The sequence below is a fragment of the Dasypus novemcinctus genome, chromosome 1 (genome assembly GCF_030445035.2).
Source record: "Dasypus novemcinctus isolate mDasNov1 chromosome 1, mDasNov1.1.hap2, whole genome shotgun sequence".
Classification (NCBI taxonomy): Eukaryota; Metazoa; Chordata; class Mammalia; order Cingulata; family Dasypodidae; genus Dasypus; species Dasypus novemcinctus.
Window position 1 is genome coordinate 116,940,542 of NC_080673.1, and position 17,154 is coordinate 116,957,695.

The 17,154-nt window shown below is 38.4% G+C and overlaps 1 protein-coding gene across 1 annotated transcript in view; it reads left to right on the top strand.

The window, feature by feature from the left end:
- SLC10A6 (solute carrier family 10 member 6) overlaps window positions 1-16,256 on the top strand; it is a 57,241-nt gene extending 40,985 nt beyond the window's left edge. Inside the window, exons 3-7 of the mRNA XM_058295994.2 lie at window positions 4,098-4,216; window positions 7,699-7,787; window positions 10,431-10,606; window positions 13,096-13,253; window positions 14,876-16,256. Coding sequence (XP_058151977.1) covers window positions 4,098-4,216; window positions 7,699-7,787; window positions 10,431-10,606; window positions 13,096-13,253; window positions 14,876-15,036 — 703 coding nt within the window. The 3' untranslated portion in view covers window positions 15,037-16,256. The remainder of the gene's footprint in view (window positions 1-4,097; window positions 4,217-7,698; window positions 7,788-10,430; window positions 10,607-13,095; window positions 13,254-14,875) is intronic.
- The last annotated feature ends 898 nt before the right edge of the window (window positions 16,257-17,154 follow it).

Here is a 17,154-nt window from a genome sequence, read left to right on the forward strand (position 1 = left end):
TAGTTTCAAATTTATGACTATATTATATAGTACCTATACCATATAGTACCAGTACTATAGTACTTATTATTATATATAGTACTTATTATATATATATATTATTATATATAGTACTTATTATTTATATATATATATATATATATATAGTACTTATTATTATAATAACTAGGGAAGCCAATTTGGCCCAATGGATAGGGTGTCTGCCTACCACATGGAAGATCCAAGGTTCAAAACTAGTGCCTTCCTGACCCATGTGATGAGCTGGCCCACGTGCAGTGCTGATGCGCGCAAGGAGTGCCCTGCCACTCACGGGTGTCCCCCGCGTAGGGGAGCCCCACGCGCAAGGAGTATGCCCTGTAAGGAGAGCCGCCCAGCGCGGAAGAAAGTGCAGCCTGCCCAGGAATGGTGCCGCACACATAGAGAGCTGATGCAGCAAGATGATGCAACAAAGGGAAACACAGATTCCGGGTGCCGCTGACACAGAAGAACACACAGCAAATGGACACAGCAGATAACTAGCGGGGCGGGGAAAGGGAGAGAAATAAATAAAAACTAAATCTTAAAAATATATATATATAATAACTATGCTTACTGATTACTAATAAGTAACAAGCAAGGATCACTGAAATAGTTTTTTTTCTGTTCCTTTCATCTTTACAGTATATTCGACTAGAAATGTAAAAGCAAATTACTATTTTATTTTTTATTCAAGATTTATTTTTTATTTATTTTTCTCCCCTCCCCCATTGTCTTCTTTCTGTGTCCATTTACTGTGTGTTCTGTGTCCACTTGGATTCTTGTCAGTGGCCCTGGTGTTGCTTCATCTTGCTGTATCAGCTCTCCATCTCCATGTGTGTGGCGCCATTCCTTGGGCAGGCTGCGCTTTTTTTGTGCAGGGCGGCTCTCCTTGAGGGGCGCACTCCTTGTGTGTGGGGCTCCCCCACGCGGGGGACGCCCCTGCATGGCAGGGCACTCCTTGAGCACATCAGCACTGCACATGGGCCAGCTCACCACATAGGTCAGGAGGCCCTGGGTTTGAACCCTGGGCCTCTTCTGTGGTAGGCGAATGCTCTATCAGTTGAGCCAAATCTGCTTGCCAAATTACTGTTATAAAGTCACAACAACTCCTCTTTGTGAGGTTAAGCCACTAACTCAATAAATTGCCAGATTAATTTTTTAATGTAATTTATTTTTAAAAATTTATTAGAGAAGTTGTAGATTTACAGGAAAATCATGTATAAAATAGTTTCTATATGCCACCCTCTTATTAATATCTTGCATTAGTAAAAATTTTTATAATTATTAACTGTAGTCCATGGTTCACCAAAGGGTTCACTGTTGTACAGTCCTATGAATTTTTTAAACTTTTCTTCTAGTAACATAAATACAACCCAAAATTTCTCTCTTTAATTACATTCAATATATATTTCAGTGCTGTTAAATATGTTCACAATGTTGTACTGCATTGCCACTCTCCATTATCTCAAATAAAAACTGTTCAATTTAAACATTACTCCCCATTCCCTACTCCACTCTGGCTCCTGGTAACCTATATTCTAGTTTTGACTCTGTGAATGTGCTTATTTTAATTATTTCTCATCAATGACATAATACAATATTTGTCCTTTTGTGTCTGGCTTATTTCACTTAACATAATGTCATCAAAGTTCATTCATTTTTTCATATGTATCAGGTCTTCATTCCTTTTCACCACTGAATAATATTCCATTGTGTTTATATACCACTTTTTATTTTTCCATTAATCACTTGATGACACTTGCATTATTTCTAATTTTATTTTTATATGTAGGAATTTAAAAAATTAATTTTGATTTATTTTGCTGGAATTAGGCAAAACATTTACAAGGTTTCAAAATCACATTTATGAACAAAGTATAGAAGTCATGCTTCCATTCCTGTCCTCTCCACCCTTTTCCTTTCTTGCTCTATAGGTAGCTATTTTTAAAATTACCTTCTAGTCTATATTTCCATTAAAAAAAATAAGCACACATATGAATTTATTAGAAGGTGGAAGGATGGGAAGAGACACCAAAAATTAGGTAAATGGTAGTAGCATGTCCATATACTTTTCTCTACCTTGCTTTTTTTTCTTTTAACAATTCTGTATATTATTTAATAATACTGCATATAGCAAAATATTGAAAACAACTCAAATGTCTTTCACCAGGGGACAAGATAAGCTGAATATATATTGAATAACTTTGGACATATGCCTTCTTTTTTTAAAAAAAGATTTTATTTTTATTTATTATCCCCTCTCCCCCCATGTTTGTGCTCCTTGTTTGTTCTCTGTCATCCTTTTTTTTTAGGAGGCGCTGGGAACTGAACCTAGACCTCCCATGTGGGATGGAGGCAACCCATCTCTTGAGTAACCGCCACTCCCTGTTTTTTTTTTTGAGTGCGTGTGTGTCTCATTATGTTTCCTTGCTCTGTCTTTTCATTGCATCATCTCGCTGCATCATCTTGTGTCATCTTGTTGCATCAGCTCACCACGGCAGGCTGTCACGTCAGCTTGCTGTCTTGTTCTTCCTCTCTCGGAGTCACCAGAAACCAAACCCGGGACCTCCTATGTGGTAGGCGAGTGCCCAGCCTCTTGAGTCACATCCACTTCCAGGCATATGTCCTTTTTATATCTTTGACAGTATCTTTGGGATGGATTCCTAGGAGTAGGATTGTTGGGTCAAAGAGTAAACTCGTGTAATGAGTGTACCATTTTGCATTTCCACCAGTAATGAATGAGAGTGCAGGGGAAGCATTTTTAATATCATTGAAGTGAAATGGGCTGCATTTCCTCTGGTAGCAAATGTTAAGCTAATCATTGGCATATTGTTTTAAATGTTAAATGTAAAAAATAATGTACAAATGTAAAAAATAAAACTTTATGTACTTGGAAAAATACCATTTCATGGAACAATAACTTAGTTCGTACTATTAATATATAATAAAAATTACATTATTCAAGACACACAGTCTTTGAAGGTTTCTAAACTGAAGGACTTTCCCCCCTCAGATCTTAGGTCCATGTGGATCCTTCAGAACATGGTACTTAACATTTTTCATCCTTCTTACTTACATGCAAATTAATCACAATGATGATGATAAACAAACCCATTGTCTATCAGAAGCCATTCCAATTTGTTCAACAGAGACCAGGACTCTGTTCTGATATTCTCATTTGTTTTCCTGGTAAAGCTATGCTGCCTGTTTTTTTGCTGGACTATTTGCATTTGGTTCATCCTTCTCATGTATCTACAACAATTCACTCCCCAAGGTGACTGCGTTTGCGTCTCTAGTGCTAACTGCATTTGCAGTCAGGAATTTTCCTTTTCCTAGCTAGGCTGCCTCCACAGAATATCTCACTCTCACCTCTAACTTAACACACCTCCTCAAAATGATTCTATGTGAACAGTTCTTCTGTCAATGATAGCATCATTTTGAGGCCTAAAATTAATGCTTTTCACTCTAACTCTTTGCTCTGTGTGAATCCCTATTTCCACATTTGATCTTAGCCAAAAGGCTGTGAATCCCTATTTCTAATCAAAGAATCCCTCAATAAATGGGAAGAGAATTTTTAATTTAGTCTAGCGTCCCATATCGCTTCCCTTTTACCCTCCCTGGCTCTGTCCAGCTTACCCGATCTGAGGGCCAGTGGGGATCTTATGGCATGGGATGTTTCAGTGACTTCTTCCTGACAGATTTAGAAGCCAGAAAGACAACATGGCTAGTGGGTTTGAAACAGATATGAAGAATGGTTGGTGAGGGGGAAGGGAAACAACCACTATGTTGTAGGCTCCTTTAGGGCAAGAATCGGTATAGAACCCAGCAGAGTGTTTAGGGCAAGTAGGTGTTCAAATAAACGTGGATTGATTAATCAAACTGCTGGAAATCTTTCCTAGCCCATGCATACAGCTATCCTGCCCCAGTTTGTTGAATGCAGTACTAAAGGAGGAGAGAGCCACAAGTAACTTACTCCATGCCATCTCTAAAAAATTATGCCCCTGGAGTTGCTATTGATAAAGACTAAATTCTTAATTTCAAACTCTCCCTCCTAAGCATTGCTTTAATTTTACTTTCAGCATCAGTATGACAACCTGTTCTACATTGGCTGCCCTGGGAATGATGCCACTCTGCCTTTATCTCTATACCTGGTCCTGGAGGCTGGAGCAGAACCTCAGCATTCCATATCAGAACATAGGTCTGTATTGGACTTGTGAAATGCAGTTGTAATGGTAACAATGATTGTAGTAATAATAGTTATCATTTATTATGGATCTCCCATCTGCAGGGATTTCATGCATTATATAATCATTTCTCTAAATAACCCTATACTATAGATCATATTATTATTCCCATTTCCTAGATTTTTCAGGTATAGAGATGTTAAGTAACTTTACTAAGTTCATGTAGCTGGTAAGTGTAAGATTAGAATTCTAACTCAGGAATCTGACTACACAGTCCAAGCTCTCTTATTTATTTATTTTTAAAATTTTTAATTCATTTCTCCCCCCCGCCCTCCGTGTTGTCTGTTCTCTGTGTCCATTCGTTGTGTGTTCTTCTTTGTCTGCTTGCATTCTTGTCAGCGGCACGGGGAATCTGTCTCTCTTTTTGTTGCCTCATCTTGCTGCGTCAGCTCTCTGTGTGCAACACCACTCCTGGGCAGGCTTTGCTTTTTTTGCACAGGGTGGCTCTCCTTGAGATGCACATTCCTTGCATGTGGGGTCTCCCCTATGCGGAGGATACCCCTGCATGGCATGGCACTCCTTGCGCACATCAGCACTGCACGTGGGCAGCTCTACACACGGGCCAGGAAGACCTGGGTTTGAACCCTGGACCTCCATGTGGTAGGTGGACGTTCCAGTACAAGCTCTTAACTCCTACAACAATTCATTTTTGAAAATAAAGTCAGAGAACTTTTAAAAAAACCCAAAACGTATATATAATTATACTATAAATCAGGTGGACTTTTTATGATCCAAAGTTTAACTCGATCATGGCAGCTCTTATTAGACTTCTGTCCCTACAGCTTACCTTTCACATTGCCTGTGAACCTTGACTTTTTCTTTACTGATTGAACAGAAATGTTTCCTATTGATTTTAGAGCTCACCCACAGTTAAAACCACACCTGTTTCTCTTTCATTATTTCTTGCCCTGAATGTTATTTCTCTTCAAACTCTGCCCTTTCTCTGGGGATCTCTATGTGCAAATTACAAGGCTTGGAAGAGAAAATTGGGGGAATGATCTGCCTGTTTCTAGCTTGGTTGGAGCCTTTGGGAGAAGTGATACAAACTATACTTCTTGAAACTCTTTGTCAATCTGGAGTCTCAAGTAAGAGTATAGCACTTTTTTTTTTCAGAGAAGTTGTAGGTTTACAGAAAAATCATGCAGAAAGTATGGAGATTCATATGCTCGGTTTTCTCTGTTATTAGCCCTTTGCATTAATGTGGTACTTTTGTTACAATTAATGAAACAATATTATAATTATACTATTAATTGTAATTCACAGTTTACATTAGGGTTCACCATGTTATACATTTCTATGTTTTTAAAAATTCTTTATTCTGGTAATATATATGCAACCTAAGATTTCCAATTTTAACACCTTTCAAATATACAATTCAGTGGTGTTGATTACATTCTAGTGTGCTCCCATCGCCACCATCCATTACCAAAACTTTTCCATCACCCCAAAGAGAAACTCTGTACTAATTAAACATTAACACCCTATTCCCTAGCCTCCTGTCCTCCACCCTTGCCCCTGGTTAACCTGTATTCTAGTTTCTAACTCTATGAATTTGCATATTCTAATTATTTAGACAAGTACAATATTTGCCTTTCTGTGTCTGTCTTATTTCACTCAACATGTCTTTAAGGTTCAAGCACTTTAAGACTTTAGCACTTAGAGGTCTTAAAACAGACTGCCTTAGTCCAAAACTATGTATTCTGTGAGTATGCAAGAAGGGCTCAGTGGGAAAATAGAGGCTACTCTTGGTAACAGCTGAAGCCCACTAAATGTGTAAAATTTAAACCCAACAATTTAGAAAACATGAGTTTATATGCAGCTTTTATTGATCATTAAGCTATTTCACATATTATCTTTTTTATTTAATTTCATTTTTAAAAGCTACTTAGATTATACAAATGTCATATTTCACATATTATCTTTTGATAACATTCTGAAAGGCATTCACAAACAATTCAAAAGTGAAATGTTTTGTTTTGTTTTTTAAAGATTTATTTATTTATTTCTCTCCCCTTCCCCCCACTCCCACCCCGGTTGTTCTCTGTTTCTATTTGCTGCGTCTTCTTTGTCTGCTTCTGTTGTTGTCAGGGGCACAGGAATCTGTTTCTTTTTGTGTCAGTTCTCCGTGTGTGTGGCACCATTCGTGGGCAGGCTGCACTTCCTTTCGCACTGGATGGCTCTCCTTATGGGGTGCACTCCCCTATGCGGGGACACCCCTGTGTGGCAGGGCAATCCTTGTGCGCATCAGCACTGTGTGTGGGCCAGCTCCATATGGGTCAAGGAGGTCCGGGGTTTGAACTGCGGACCTCCCATGTGGTAGACGGACACCCTAACCACTGAGCCAAGTCCGCCACCCCCAAAAGTGAAATGTTAAGAGCAACTCGTGGGAAGCAGAATTGGCTCAACTGGTAGAGCATACGCCTATCACATGGGAGGTTCAGGGTTCAAACCCAGGGCCTCCTGACCCCTGTGATGAGCTGGCCCACATGCAGTGCTGATGCACGCAAGGAGTCCTGTGCCATGCAGGGGTGTCCCCCACGTAGGGGAGCCCCGTGGACAAGGAGTGCACCCATAAGGAAAGCTACCTCGTGTGGAAAAAGTGCAGCCTGCCCAGGAGTGGCGCCACACACATGAAGAGCTGATGCAGCAAGATGGCGCAACAAAAAAGAACACAGATTTCTGGTGCCGCTGACAAGAATGCAAGGGGACACAGAAGAACACACAGCAAATGGACACAGAGAGCAGACAATGGGGTGGGGGAGGGGAGAGAAAAAAAACTGAAAAAAAAAGCAACTCACATAACTTTGGAGCTAATAGTGCAGGCTTTTGGCCACATTTGGAAAGTGACCCTGGAAAATGTCAGTGTATAGAGCCCTATTGGCAAGTGGACACTTCTGTTCTACATTCAGTGACTTAATTCATTCTTGCTAAATAGAAAGGCTCCCTCCCCCCATCTTTAGGTTACCTGGCTACACTTGGAAAATATGAGATATTGTTTTGGTAGGTGTAACAGAAGCTATCTTTATGTCTTAATAAGTCTTCTTTCCTTTGTGAAACAAATGTCCCAATGGACTCAGATGGAGAAAGACAGCTGTAGAGGGATAATACTCATATTCAGCAGCCCAAGAATTTCACAGACTTAAAATGAGCCTCCTCTTTTCTAATAATTACATTCTTGCTTGTGTCTAAAATTCCATGAGAATTTCAAAAGGGATTCTGAGACAAATGATGGGCCTGTTATGGGGGCATTCATGAGTGTCACATACCCTTCAAAGTTTGTCTTATAGAGTTTTAAAAAAAAAGTTTTGGAAGTGGATGCCAATATAAAGTGTAGCTTTAATTAAAGCTTATATTTAATTGAGATAGAAGTTCTGTAGGGGGGCTGAGCAGTCTGGATAAGAAGGGATGCTCTCTGATAGATTTTCCTTCTCTTTAGGAATCACCCTTGTGTGTCTGACCATTCCAGTGGCCTTCGGTATCTGTGTGAATTACAGGTGGCCCAAACCATCTAAAATCATTCTCAAGGTAAGTGACTTCATATTGCAGTTAGCACATCCTCAGACTTGGAGACTTGAAAGACAAATGTAGGCAATGACTGTCTGAAACAAATGAGCCAATCAAATTCAGCCCCATACCCAGTGAACTCCCTTATGTGCCCTGCATTTTTGGCTCTGGCCTCCATAGTTCCTACACTTCTCTTAGCCTTGCTCTGTCACTCCCACTCTTCCATACACTGAGGCTTACGACACTCTGGCAAGGGCAGAAGAGCTAAGTGACAGAAGAGCTAAGGCCTGTGTATGTACAGAGAGGGCCCAGTACCTGTTCATTCACAGGGACTCTCAAGGCGAAAGCTGTTAGTGTGTATGACATGGTGCCCAGTGTTTAGGAATATAGTTGGTGTTATGGGATAGCAGGATGAAGGACTTTCTTTCACTGGGGGAGTCTCTCAAGTTGTCATTTTCACACATAAGCAAGGTCTGCTGACCACATGAATATGACTGTTCAAATGAAACCATCCCAAAATGGTTGATGGTAACTGGAACCTCCTACCTGCTCTTGACTTGGCAGACATGATGGTATTTTGTCTGCTGGGAGAACAAGCAAATGCTCTCAATAAGTGGCTTTAAAAAAAATAAAACTAGCTGAAGAGGAGACATTCTGATCGATCATATCAAGCCCCTAGGATGCTTTCCATTTTTCCAATTATGTATAGTTTTGAATATATAGGATTATAATATTTTTGCTTTTCATGGGAGTTTAAAAATATTTTAGTTATATGTTACATTTACAAAGAAATATTTGGGGTTAATTGTGGGTTCAGCAAATAACCGCAGTTATTTAAGTGTGGGGTTCATTATTTGGTTTAGTTTAAGGTCTTGTGTTTGGCTCTATTTGGCCAAACAGTGCTACTCCACTTGTCTGCAAAAATATGGTTGGCAAAAGACCGAACAACTCCACACCATTTCTCCAAAGAGATGAAGTTTGTGAGGGAAGAAACTGGAAAGAAAAAATGGGGGCTTACTGCCATGGATGCAGCCAACTTGCCTCTTTGCTCCATTGGGTTAAATTCTTTGTTCGGGGTCTCTGCAAGCAGAGCTTCACTCTCCTTATGTCACTGGTAGCCCTCTACTCACGAAGTAGAAGAATGAGAGAAGAGGGGTAGACTAGCAGATAAACTGGTGGGGCACAGAGAGTAGGAGAAAGGCCTAGATGTCCACTGCATATGGATGCATCACTTCCGCATGCTTAATTTCACTCTGTCAGCTTTATTCATGGGATAAAATCTGTTCTTTTCCACATTCATTATTGTTATTTCAAAAGGAGAAAATTCCCAATGTGGCAGTTTATGGTTAAGCTTTTATTTCTAGAACAAGAGAAGAGAGTATGATTGTGGAAACTTCTTACTTTGCAAGTACATTATTTTGATTACTTTTCTTAAAAGTGCTTCTAGCTAAAAAAACCAACAAATATGATTTTTGGTCTAAGATCCTCTATTTGTCTAACAATTTTGATGGAGAAATCAGATATATTTTCTGTACATCGGTTTTATTATCTGTAAAGAGATTTAAAATGCCTTTCCTTTGGTGTTCCCGTAGGATTTGTGGCAGAAAATATTTTAAAAATATGCATGAATATTTTAGTGTACCTCAGGGAAAAAAACTAGGCTAATTATTATTTAGTTCATCTACATTCTGTGTTCTAAGTCCTCTTTAATTTTTAGATCTGATACATTTTTTCAACAAATTTCAATTTTCCTCATTTGTGCGTGTGAATTTTAGAACTTGAAATCCCTTTTCAGTAGGAAGATAAAGACGGGCTTTTACACACAAAGGAGTTCTTTGTGTACTCTAGCATCTTCCCATTAGGGAAAGACCCAGTCTGTCCATGTATTCAAACAGTAAAAATGATCCCCAGAACACATCTAAGTTATATTATTATTTTTTTTATCCCCATGACCACCTCCCTCCATATCCTGAGTCATTTCAAATCCAAGGTTGAATTGTACCAGGTACATAGTTTGCATTGTACTTGGCCTGAATGGGAGCTTACGAGATTCTGATTTTCCCAAAATGTCTTGAGTCATCCTTTCTTCTCTTCCTACCTGACCTAAAACTCAAACTATTGGAAATTGTTGTTTTGTTTATAATTTTTTTAGGTTAAATAGCCAAAGAAGAGTTGCAGTATTCATTTGGGAGAGGACAGCAATACCTGTCAGTACTTCTCTCATTTTTCTAACGAAGAATGGGTACATTTCATTTAGGGCAGGAAATGGGACAGGGACAACTGGTTACCAGGGCGGGACCTAAGGTAATGTAGGGGTTTTGGAGACTTACTATTTCATTTTTTCCCCCACAGGTTTCATCCTATATGCGAAAAACTCTACTATATTATCCTTCTGGCCAAATCCTCTACCTGTGGGAAAAAGGGACCCTGTCATACACTGAGGAGCTTAGATATGTGTCCTGTGCCATTAATTTCTAGCTTAGTCAATTGCATTGGAACTCATATTACTCCTCTGTAAAATGAAATTGGACTACATGGCTTCTAACCCCCTTCTTTATTTTAAAACTTACAGGTTCCAAGTCTTTTCGTGCAGTGCTAGACTTTGCTTCATAGAGCACAAAGACCCCGATGTTTACATGTACCTATTTTATTGGTTTACTTTAGATTGGGGCCATTGTTGGTGGGGCCCTCCTTTTGGTGGTCGCAGTTGCTGGTGTGGTTCTGGCTAAAGGATCTTGGAATTCAGACATCATCCTCCTGACCATCAGCTTCATCTTTCCTTTGATCGGCCATGTCATGGGCTTTCTGCTGGCGCTTCTTACCCACCAGTCTTGGCAGAGGTACAGTTACATTATCTGTGAGCTTTTCTGAGGAAGGCAAATCAAATGCACTGCCCTCGGCAGACTTTGCTGCCTGGCTGTGTTGGGAGACATGAAGAATTTTGACTAGAACGGTGGAAGAAACCAGACTGCTCAGCATGGAAAGGGTAAAAAGAGCATGGTAATTCTTTATGTACCCTAAAGTAAAGACCAAACTGATGGGAAGGTGTAATCTGTGAAATTAGGATCAGGGTATTCATATTATTTGTTGAAATCTGGACATATTTCTCTTCTTATTCTCGTAATTAAATAGGAGAGGGAGTGAGAATTTTAATGAATACAGAGATCAGTCTAAGGCATGAGTAAGTTTTAAAAGACTAGGCCTTTATCCATTGTTTGTGGCAAAGTTTTAAAAATGTGCTAGTCATAAAAGAAGACAAATGAGAAATAACATAGGAATTTGTCTTAAGAATTATTCTTATAAGTTGCAGCATGTAATTTAAAAACATCACGAAGTATATAAAATAATACTCCATGTTGGTATGCTTGTAATGAAAAGAGCATTTCCATACAATGACGGTCAGAACATAACTCTCTGGAAGGCAATTTAGTGACGTATCAATGGCCTTTTAATTATTGCTGTTAACTCAGTGATCTCATTCCCATAAATCTGTTTTAAAGTTAGTGCTATCAGATATGCACCCAAATACTGATGTGCTAAGATGTTTATTGCAGTTATTTATAAATATAAATGTATAAAAAATTTAAATATCTAATAGGGAAATATTTAACTCATCATGTGTCCATTTGATGGAATATGCTGCATCAATTTTAATGACTTTGGAAAATAGTTGAGATAAACTTGGAGTGAAGAAATATATAAAACTGTAAATATTTTAATACCAATTTTGTAGAAGGAAGCAATAATATTACATGCTTGGAAAAATACTGGAAGGAATACTTCATGTGGTAACAGTGTTTATTTGGGGTAGTGGGACTAAAGGTAAATTTAGTTTCTTAAAAATTTTTTTGGTATGTTAAAAATTTTTTTTTCAATGAGTATGCACTACTTCTAAAATCCAGAAACAATTTATCAAAGAAAAGTACATTATTCAGAAGAATTCCAAAGGTGGAGGTTGGGAAATTTTGAATTTTCATGTTGTTTCTAGTCCACTTGGTGAACATTTAGTTTGTTCCCAGCACTGGGCAGAAGGCCCCACCCAGCCCATCTCATTCTCTTCTTCCCACAGCCCTGAGAGGGAGGTATTATCAGTACCTTCATTCTACAGAGAATTGACTTCGGAGAAATTAAGTAACTTGACCCAGTTCACAGAGCCAGAAAGTCTATATTGAGGAACACAGATTGTCGAGTGGTTGAAATATAATTGGATGAGGAGAGATCCTATGGCAGGGTGGCTTGTGAAAGATCAGGACTGAAATATTGGCATTTCCGGTGTGAATAGGTGGGGTCTGTGGGGGATGAACAGCTTTGTAGTTTATTAACTATATCAGGGTGTTGGCCAGGGCTCTCAAAGAAGTGAGCATGGTCTGGAGAAAGTGTCGGGTAAGTAGAAATAAAATAAAATAAGAGCCATAGAACTTGCCCTGTACTAGTGACAGTGTTTCTTCCGCCACATCTGACACCCTTGTTACCTCCCCATTCCAGTCCAGCCTGCGCATAGATGTTGGTTTGTCTTTTGAAATGCTTCTTTCTTCTCTTGACTTCCATGTATAAAATCTGCAAAGATTCCCGTTCTAAATGGGAGATGATGAAACTGCTTAAGCCAGCCTCTGGCGCCTGCCATGTCTCTCCTTCCTCCCTCCTGTTTCTTTTTCAGGTTTATTTCATTCTCTGTATGAGAAAAAATATACGTGCATAAAGTAGAAAAAAAGTATTACTAAGCCCTTTAACCAAAAACAACCATTTTTGACATTTGGTTTTCATTTAGAGTTTTTTGTTTACTGTTTTGTTTTCAAATGTTGTTTAGTTTATACTGTTTCATATCTCTAACTCAACCATTCTCATCTCCTCTAAACCTCCACTCCAAGAAGACTGGCTTATAGTACATTCACTGCTTCCTGCATAAGCCAGGCTCAAATCTATCCCTGAAACTCCTCTTCCATTCTTTTTTTTTTTTTTTTTGGTCACATTAAATGCCTCATCCACTCTTCCCATCCTTAAGTCTCACTCCTACTTTGTGAAGCCTTCTCTAACCACTGTGTCTCTTTTCTGCATTTCTACAGCATTTCTCTGGCCCTTGATCACCTTTTATCTTGTGTTTTTATTGAACCTTTCCTATATGTATATTTTGTCTTTCTATCCAGATTTCTAGGGCCTACTCTGTAGTGCCTCTCAGGGGACTTCCTACAGAGTAGGCATTTAGCAAATAATTGTTGAATGAACAAACATTTGGCTGGCTTAAGTCTATAACTTACTCTTATTGTAAAAGAAAATTTAGGGTAATCAATATTGCTAGTATTTAACTCTTGAAAAATTGTTTCATTGGTAGATGCAGGACTATTTCCTTGGAAACTGGGGCACAGAATATTCAGATGTGTGTCACCATGCTCCAGTTATCTTTCACTACCACACAGTTGGTCGAAATGTTTAGCTTCCCATTGGCCTATGGGCTCTTCCAAGTGTTGGATGGATTTCTGATCGTTGCAGGTGAGTGGAGCCACCATTCAATAGACTTTACTGAAAATTGGTTGACCCAGCTTGCTGACTCCTTTTTCAATCCAAACTTGCATGTGCTGCCACTGTGATACATTTTTAGCCTGACGTTTCTGGGGAAAATAAAGTCTATAAACAGGATCCTTTGCCACAAGTGGGAGTTTCACAGAAAAATATTTAAAAAAACATTTGAGGGTAAGCCAATAATTCTAAGCAAATATGCTTCACAAAAACCAAATGCACAGTATATTAGTCAGCCAAAGGGGTGCTGATGCAAGATACCAGAAATTAGTTAGTTATTATAAAGGGTATTTATTTGGGGTAGGAGCTTACAGATATCAGGCCATAAAGCATAAGTTACTTCCCTCACCAAAGTCTATTTGGAGCAAGATGGCTGCCGATGGCTGCTAGGGTTCAGGCTTCCTGGGTTCCTACCTTCCTGGGGCTTGCTTTACTTTGGTTTCAAGGTTCCTTCCATCCTGGGGCTGGCTTCTCTTTCCTCTGCATGTCGACTTCCCAGGCCTCCAGTTTAAGTCTTCAGCATTAAACTCCAAAATCAAAACTCCAATATTAAAAGCCCCCAACTCTGTTCTTGGCCATGCCTTTTATCTGTGAGTCCCCACCCACCAAGGGGTGGAGACTCAACACCCTAATCATAACTCAGTCATGCCCAGGTTACAGATCAGATTACAAACATAATCCAATATCTATTTTTGGAATTCATAACCATATCAAACTGCTACACACAGCATGGGAACGTCAAAAAAACCAATGCACTATCAGAATTTAGAGTCCAAGACTTGATAAGGCAAAGCCTCCATGAGCAATCATCAATCTCAAAACTGTTTACCAAACATATCCTTTGTTATTTGTTGCCTCTTCAGTAGCCATGAGTTTTCCCAAATGCTAAATTATTTCAGTTTCTATGAAAAAAATTGTCAAATGGCTGTGAAATATTTTTCAAACATGAAATATAATTTATATATGCTAATCCGGTACATATATATGTATATATATACACATATACACAAATACATAATGTATGTATATGTATAGTAAATCTTGGGTGATTGTAAATTGTTACTGTTGTCAGGGAAAAGACTGAGTAATACTGAATAATTACTGAAATAGCAATCATAATATGGAATGCTGTAGTATAGCTGGCTTGAGGATTAATTTTTCCATAAAAGAGACATTCTATAATAATAAAATTCCTGGTCTTAGATCCAAGATTCAATTTCTTCTCATTGTGGGATAGCGAGGGAAGGAACACGTCTGTCTTAGTCCCAGCTATACCCCAGCACCCAGGACAGTGGCTGACACATATTAGGCCCTCTGCAGAGATTCATTGACTGACAGACTGAATGAGCTATCAGTGCCCTTAGAATGAGTCTCAGTCACCAATGGGCTATACCAGACTGAAAGGGCCATTCTGAAAAACTGAATAATTGTTTCATAGTTTTCTCTTTTTAAATTTTTTTCCCTTTCTTTTTGCCCTCCATGTTTATATATATATAATCCAAAGCAAACAGTCCCTCAAACTCTTGAGATCTACACATCACAAATTATAGTCTTCACTAAAGAGATTTTTAATAATTTTATGTTTTAACACCTAGCATATCAGACATACAAAAGGGGATTGAAGAACAAACACAGACAAGAAAACCCTGGCTGTGTAAAAGCCTGTCAGAAGAGGCAAATCCCATCTCCCCACGAGACCAGTACTTTCTTGGAGGTGAATGAAGAAGCCACCATGACTCCTGGGCTATCCGGGTGATATCCACCGGCTGTCAAGCCGATGGACCACATCACTTCATGCGACTAGAAGGGACTCACTGGCCTGACTGGGCCCCGTTTTCTTCAGAGGCCAGTAAAGACAGTGTGGAGCTGATGCATGAATCCTGCTGGTTGGGCCTGTGTGAATATTTAAGGGTCCAATGGTAGAATATTTATTTTTTTTGTGTGGATTGTGAATTGTGATAGGGTCCCTTTTTAAGTATGTATTCCACTCCTTTCTAGTGAATATTTATTGAGGGTTTACATAACATACTCACTAGCTGCTGTGTGTTCTTGTCTTCACATGCCATAAAGAGTGTACCGCAGTAGGTAATACCCTTCCTCATGTGAAGTTGTCCCCACTTTGTAGATTTTAATCTAACGAGAGTTTGGGAATCTGTGCAGAGATGTTATCTCATACCGCAGGGCAAGGACAGACTCTGGACTGCTGTGGCTTCTTGACATTCAGCAGGCACTTTGGAGCACAGTGGAGGGAACGTACAGCTTCTATCATACGTGGGGTCCTTTCTCAAATGATTGTTATTTAAAGGCTTTATCTTTTTAAAAATTATAGATGTAATTCAAGTTTAGAGAGAATTTAAAGAAAAAATTGAGGTTAAAAAGTGAAAGCCCCATATTTTTACTTCCTAGAGATACACACACACACATTATGTTTCTGATATATGTATATCCAAGTACCATATTACAAAGATGGCGATCATTCAATATATACCGTTTTGTCAGTCATTTAATGACATATTGTGGAACATCATTCCATGTCAGTGTGCATTAACCTACCTCGTTCTTTAAAACAGTGGCTACGTAGAAGTGGTCCATTGCATGGCAGGATTGTCATTTAACTGATCCTTGTTTGTAGACACTTAGGTAGATTTCACTTTAATGGTATTACAGTGCTGCTACAGGCACCCTTATACTTGTACTCATATCTCTAAGATAACCTCCTAAGAGTTGCATTGCTGGGTCAACTACACATTATCCAGCTATGTTACATGAGAGGGCCTAGTCTCCCCCTCACACCAATTTGAAAAAGTATGCATTTCTTTCACTGTTTGCAATTCTGATTTGTGAAAACATCTCATTTGAAGTCACATTTTAAAATTTACAAGTGAGGTTTTTCATAATCACTTGCATGTTTATTATGTCCTTTGCCCACTTTTCTATATTGCGTTTTTTCCTTTTTGAATTAAAGATTTGAAGACATTATGGAGTATGACCCTTTTGTCTTGTAAGGTTAACCGTATCGTCAAATTTTCCCCTAATCTTTCATCTTTTGTTTTTCTATGTCTTTTGCTATATGGTTTTTTATTTTTTACATATTCTGCTTTATGTCTTTTAAAAAATGTTTGGACCTTGGTAAGTGTCAGATATTAGAGTATTTATGTCTTTGTGTGGATTGTAAATTGTGATAGCATTCCTTTTTGAGAATGTATTTGGCCCCTTTTCAGGGAGTTCTTTTTGGAGGTTTATACCACATATTTATTAATTGTTATTTGTATTTCTTATCTTCCTATAAAGCAATAGTGCCCAGGAGTAGGCAAAACTCATTTTTCTCTATTCTAACATTATTAAAAATAGTTTCCCATATATATTTTGTAGTATTTTTATTGATAAAATATATACATGTTTAAACCACTTTTAATTTATTTTTATGTATGGTTAAGAGCTTAATATTTTAATGGCTAGTTATCCCAACATCATGTACTGAATCACTCATCTTTTCTCTGATTTGAAATGTCACCCTTATCACAGAACGTCTTGTATAAAGTGTTATTTTTGTTCTTTTTGGGTGGGAGGGACTATTTATTTCCACTTCAATGTCTTTTTATTTGTAAGTTTCGAAATGTGTAAGAAAGTGTATTGTCTGAGATTTAGTGCTTTACATTTTTCTTTTAAAATATTTCTAAGAATTTCTGGGTTAATATAATGACAATGATTATTATGTTATTTTTACAACATTAAGAAAGGATGTTTGTTTCTTTTTTAAATCTGAGGTCGATTTATAAAAGCTGCTTTGGGCAGTTGCACAGTTTGTTTACAATGAGGAATTATCCAACTGTGAACATACTGTACATGGCAATTAGAAGTTGTCATGGCAAGA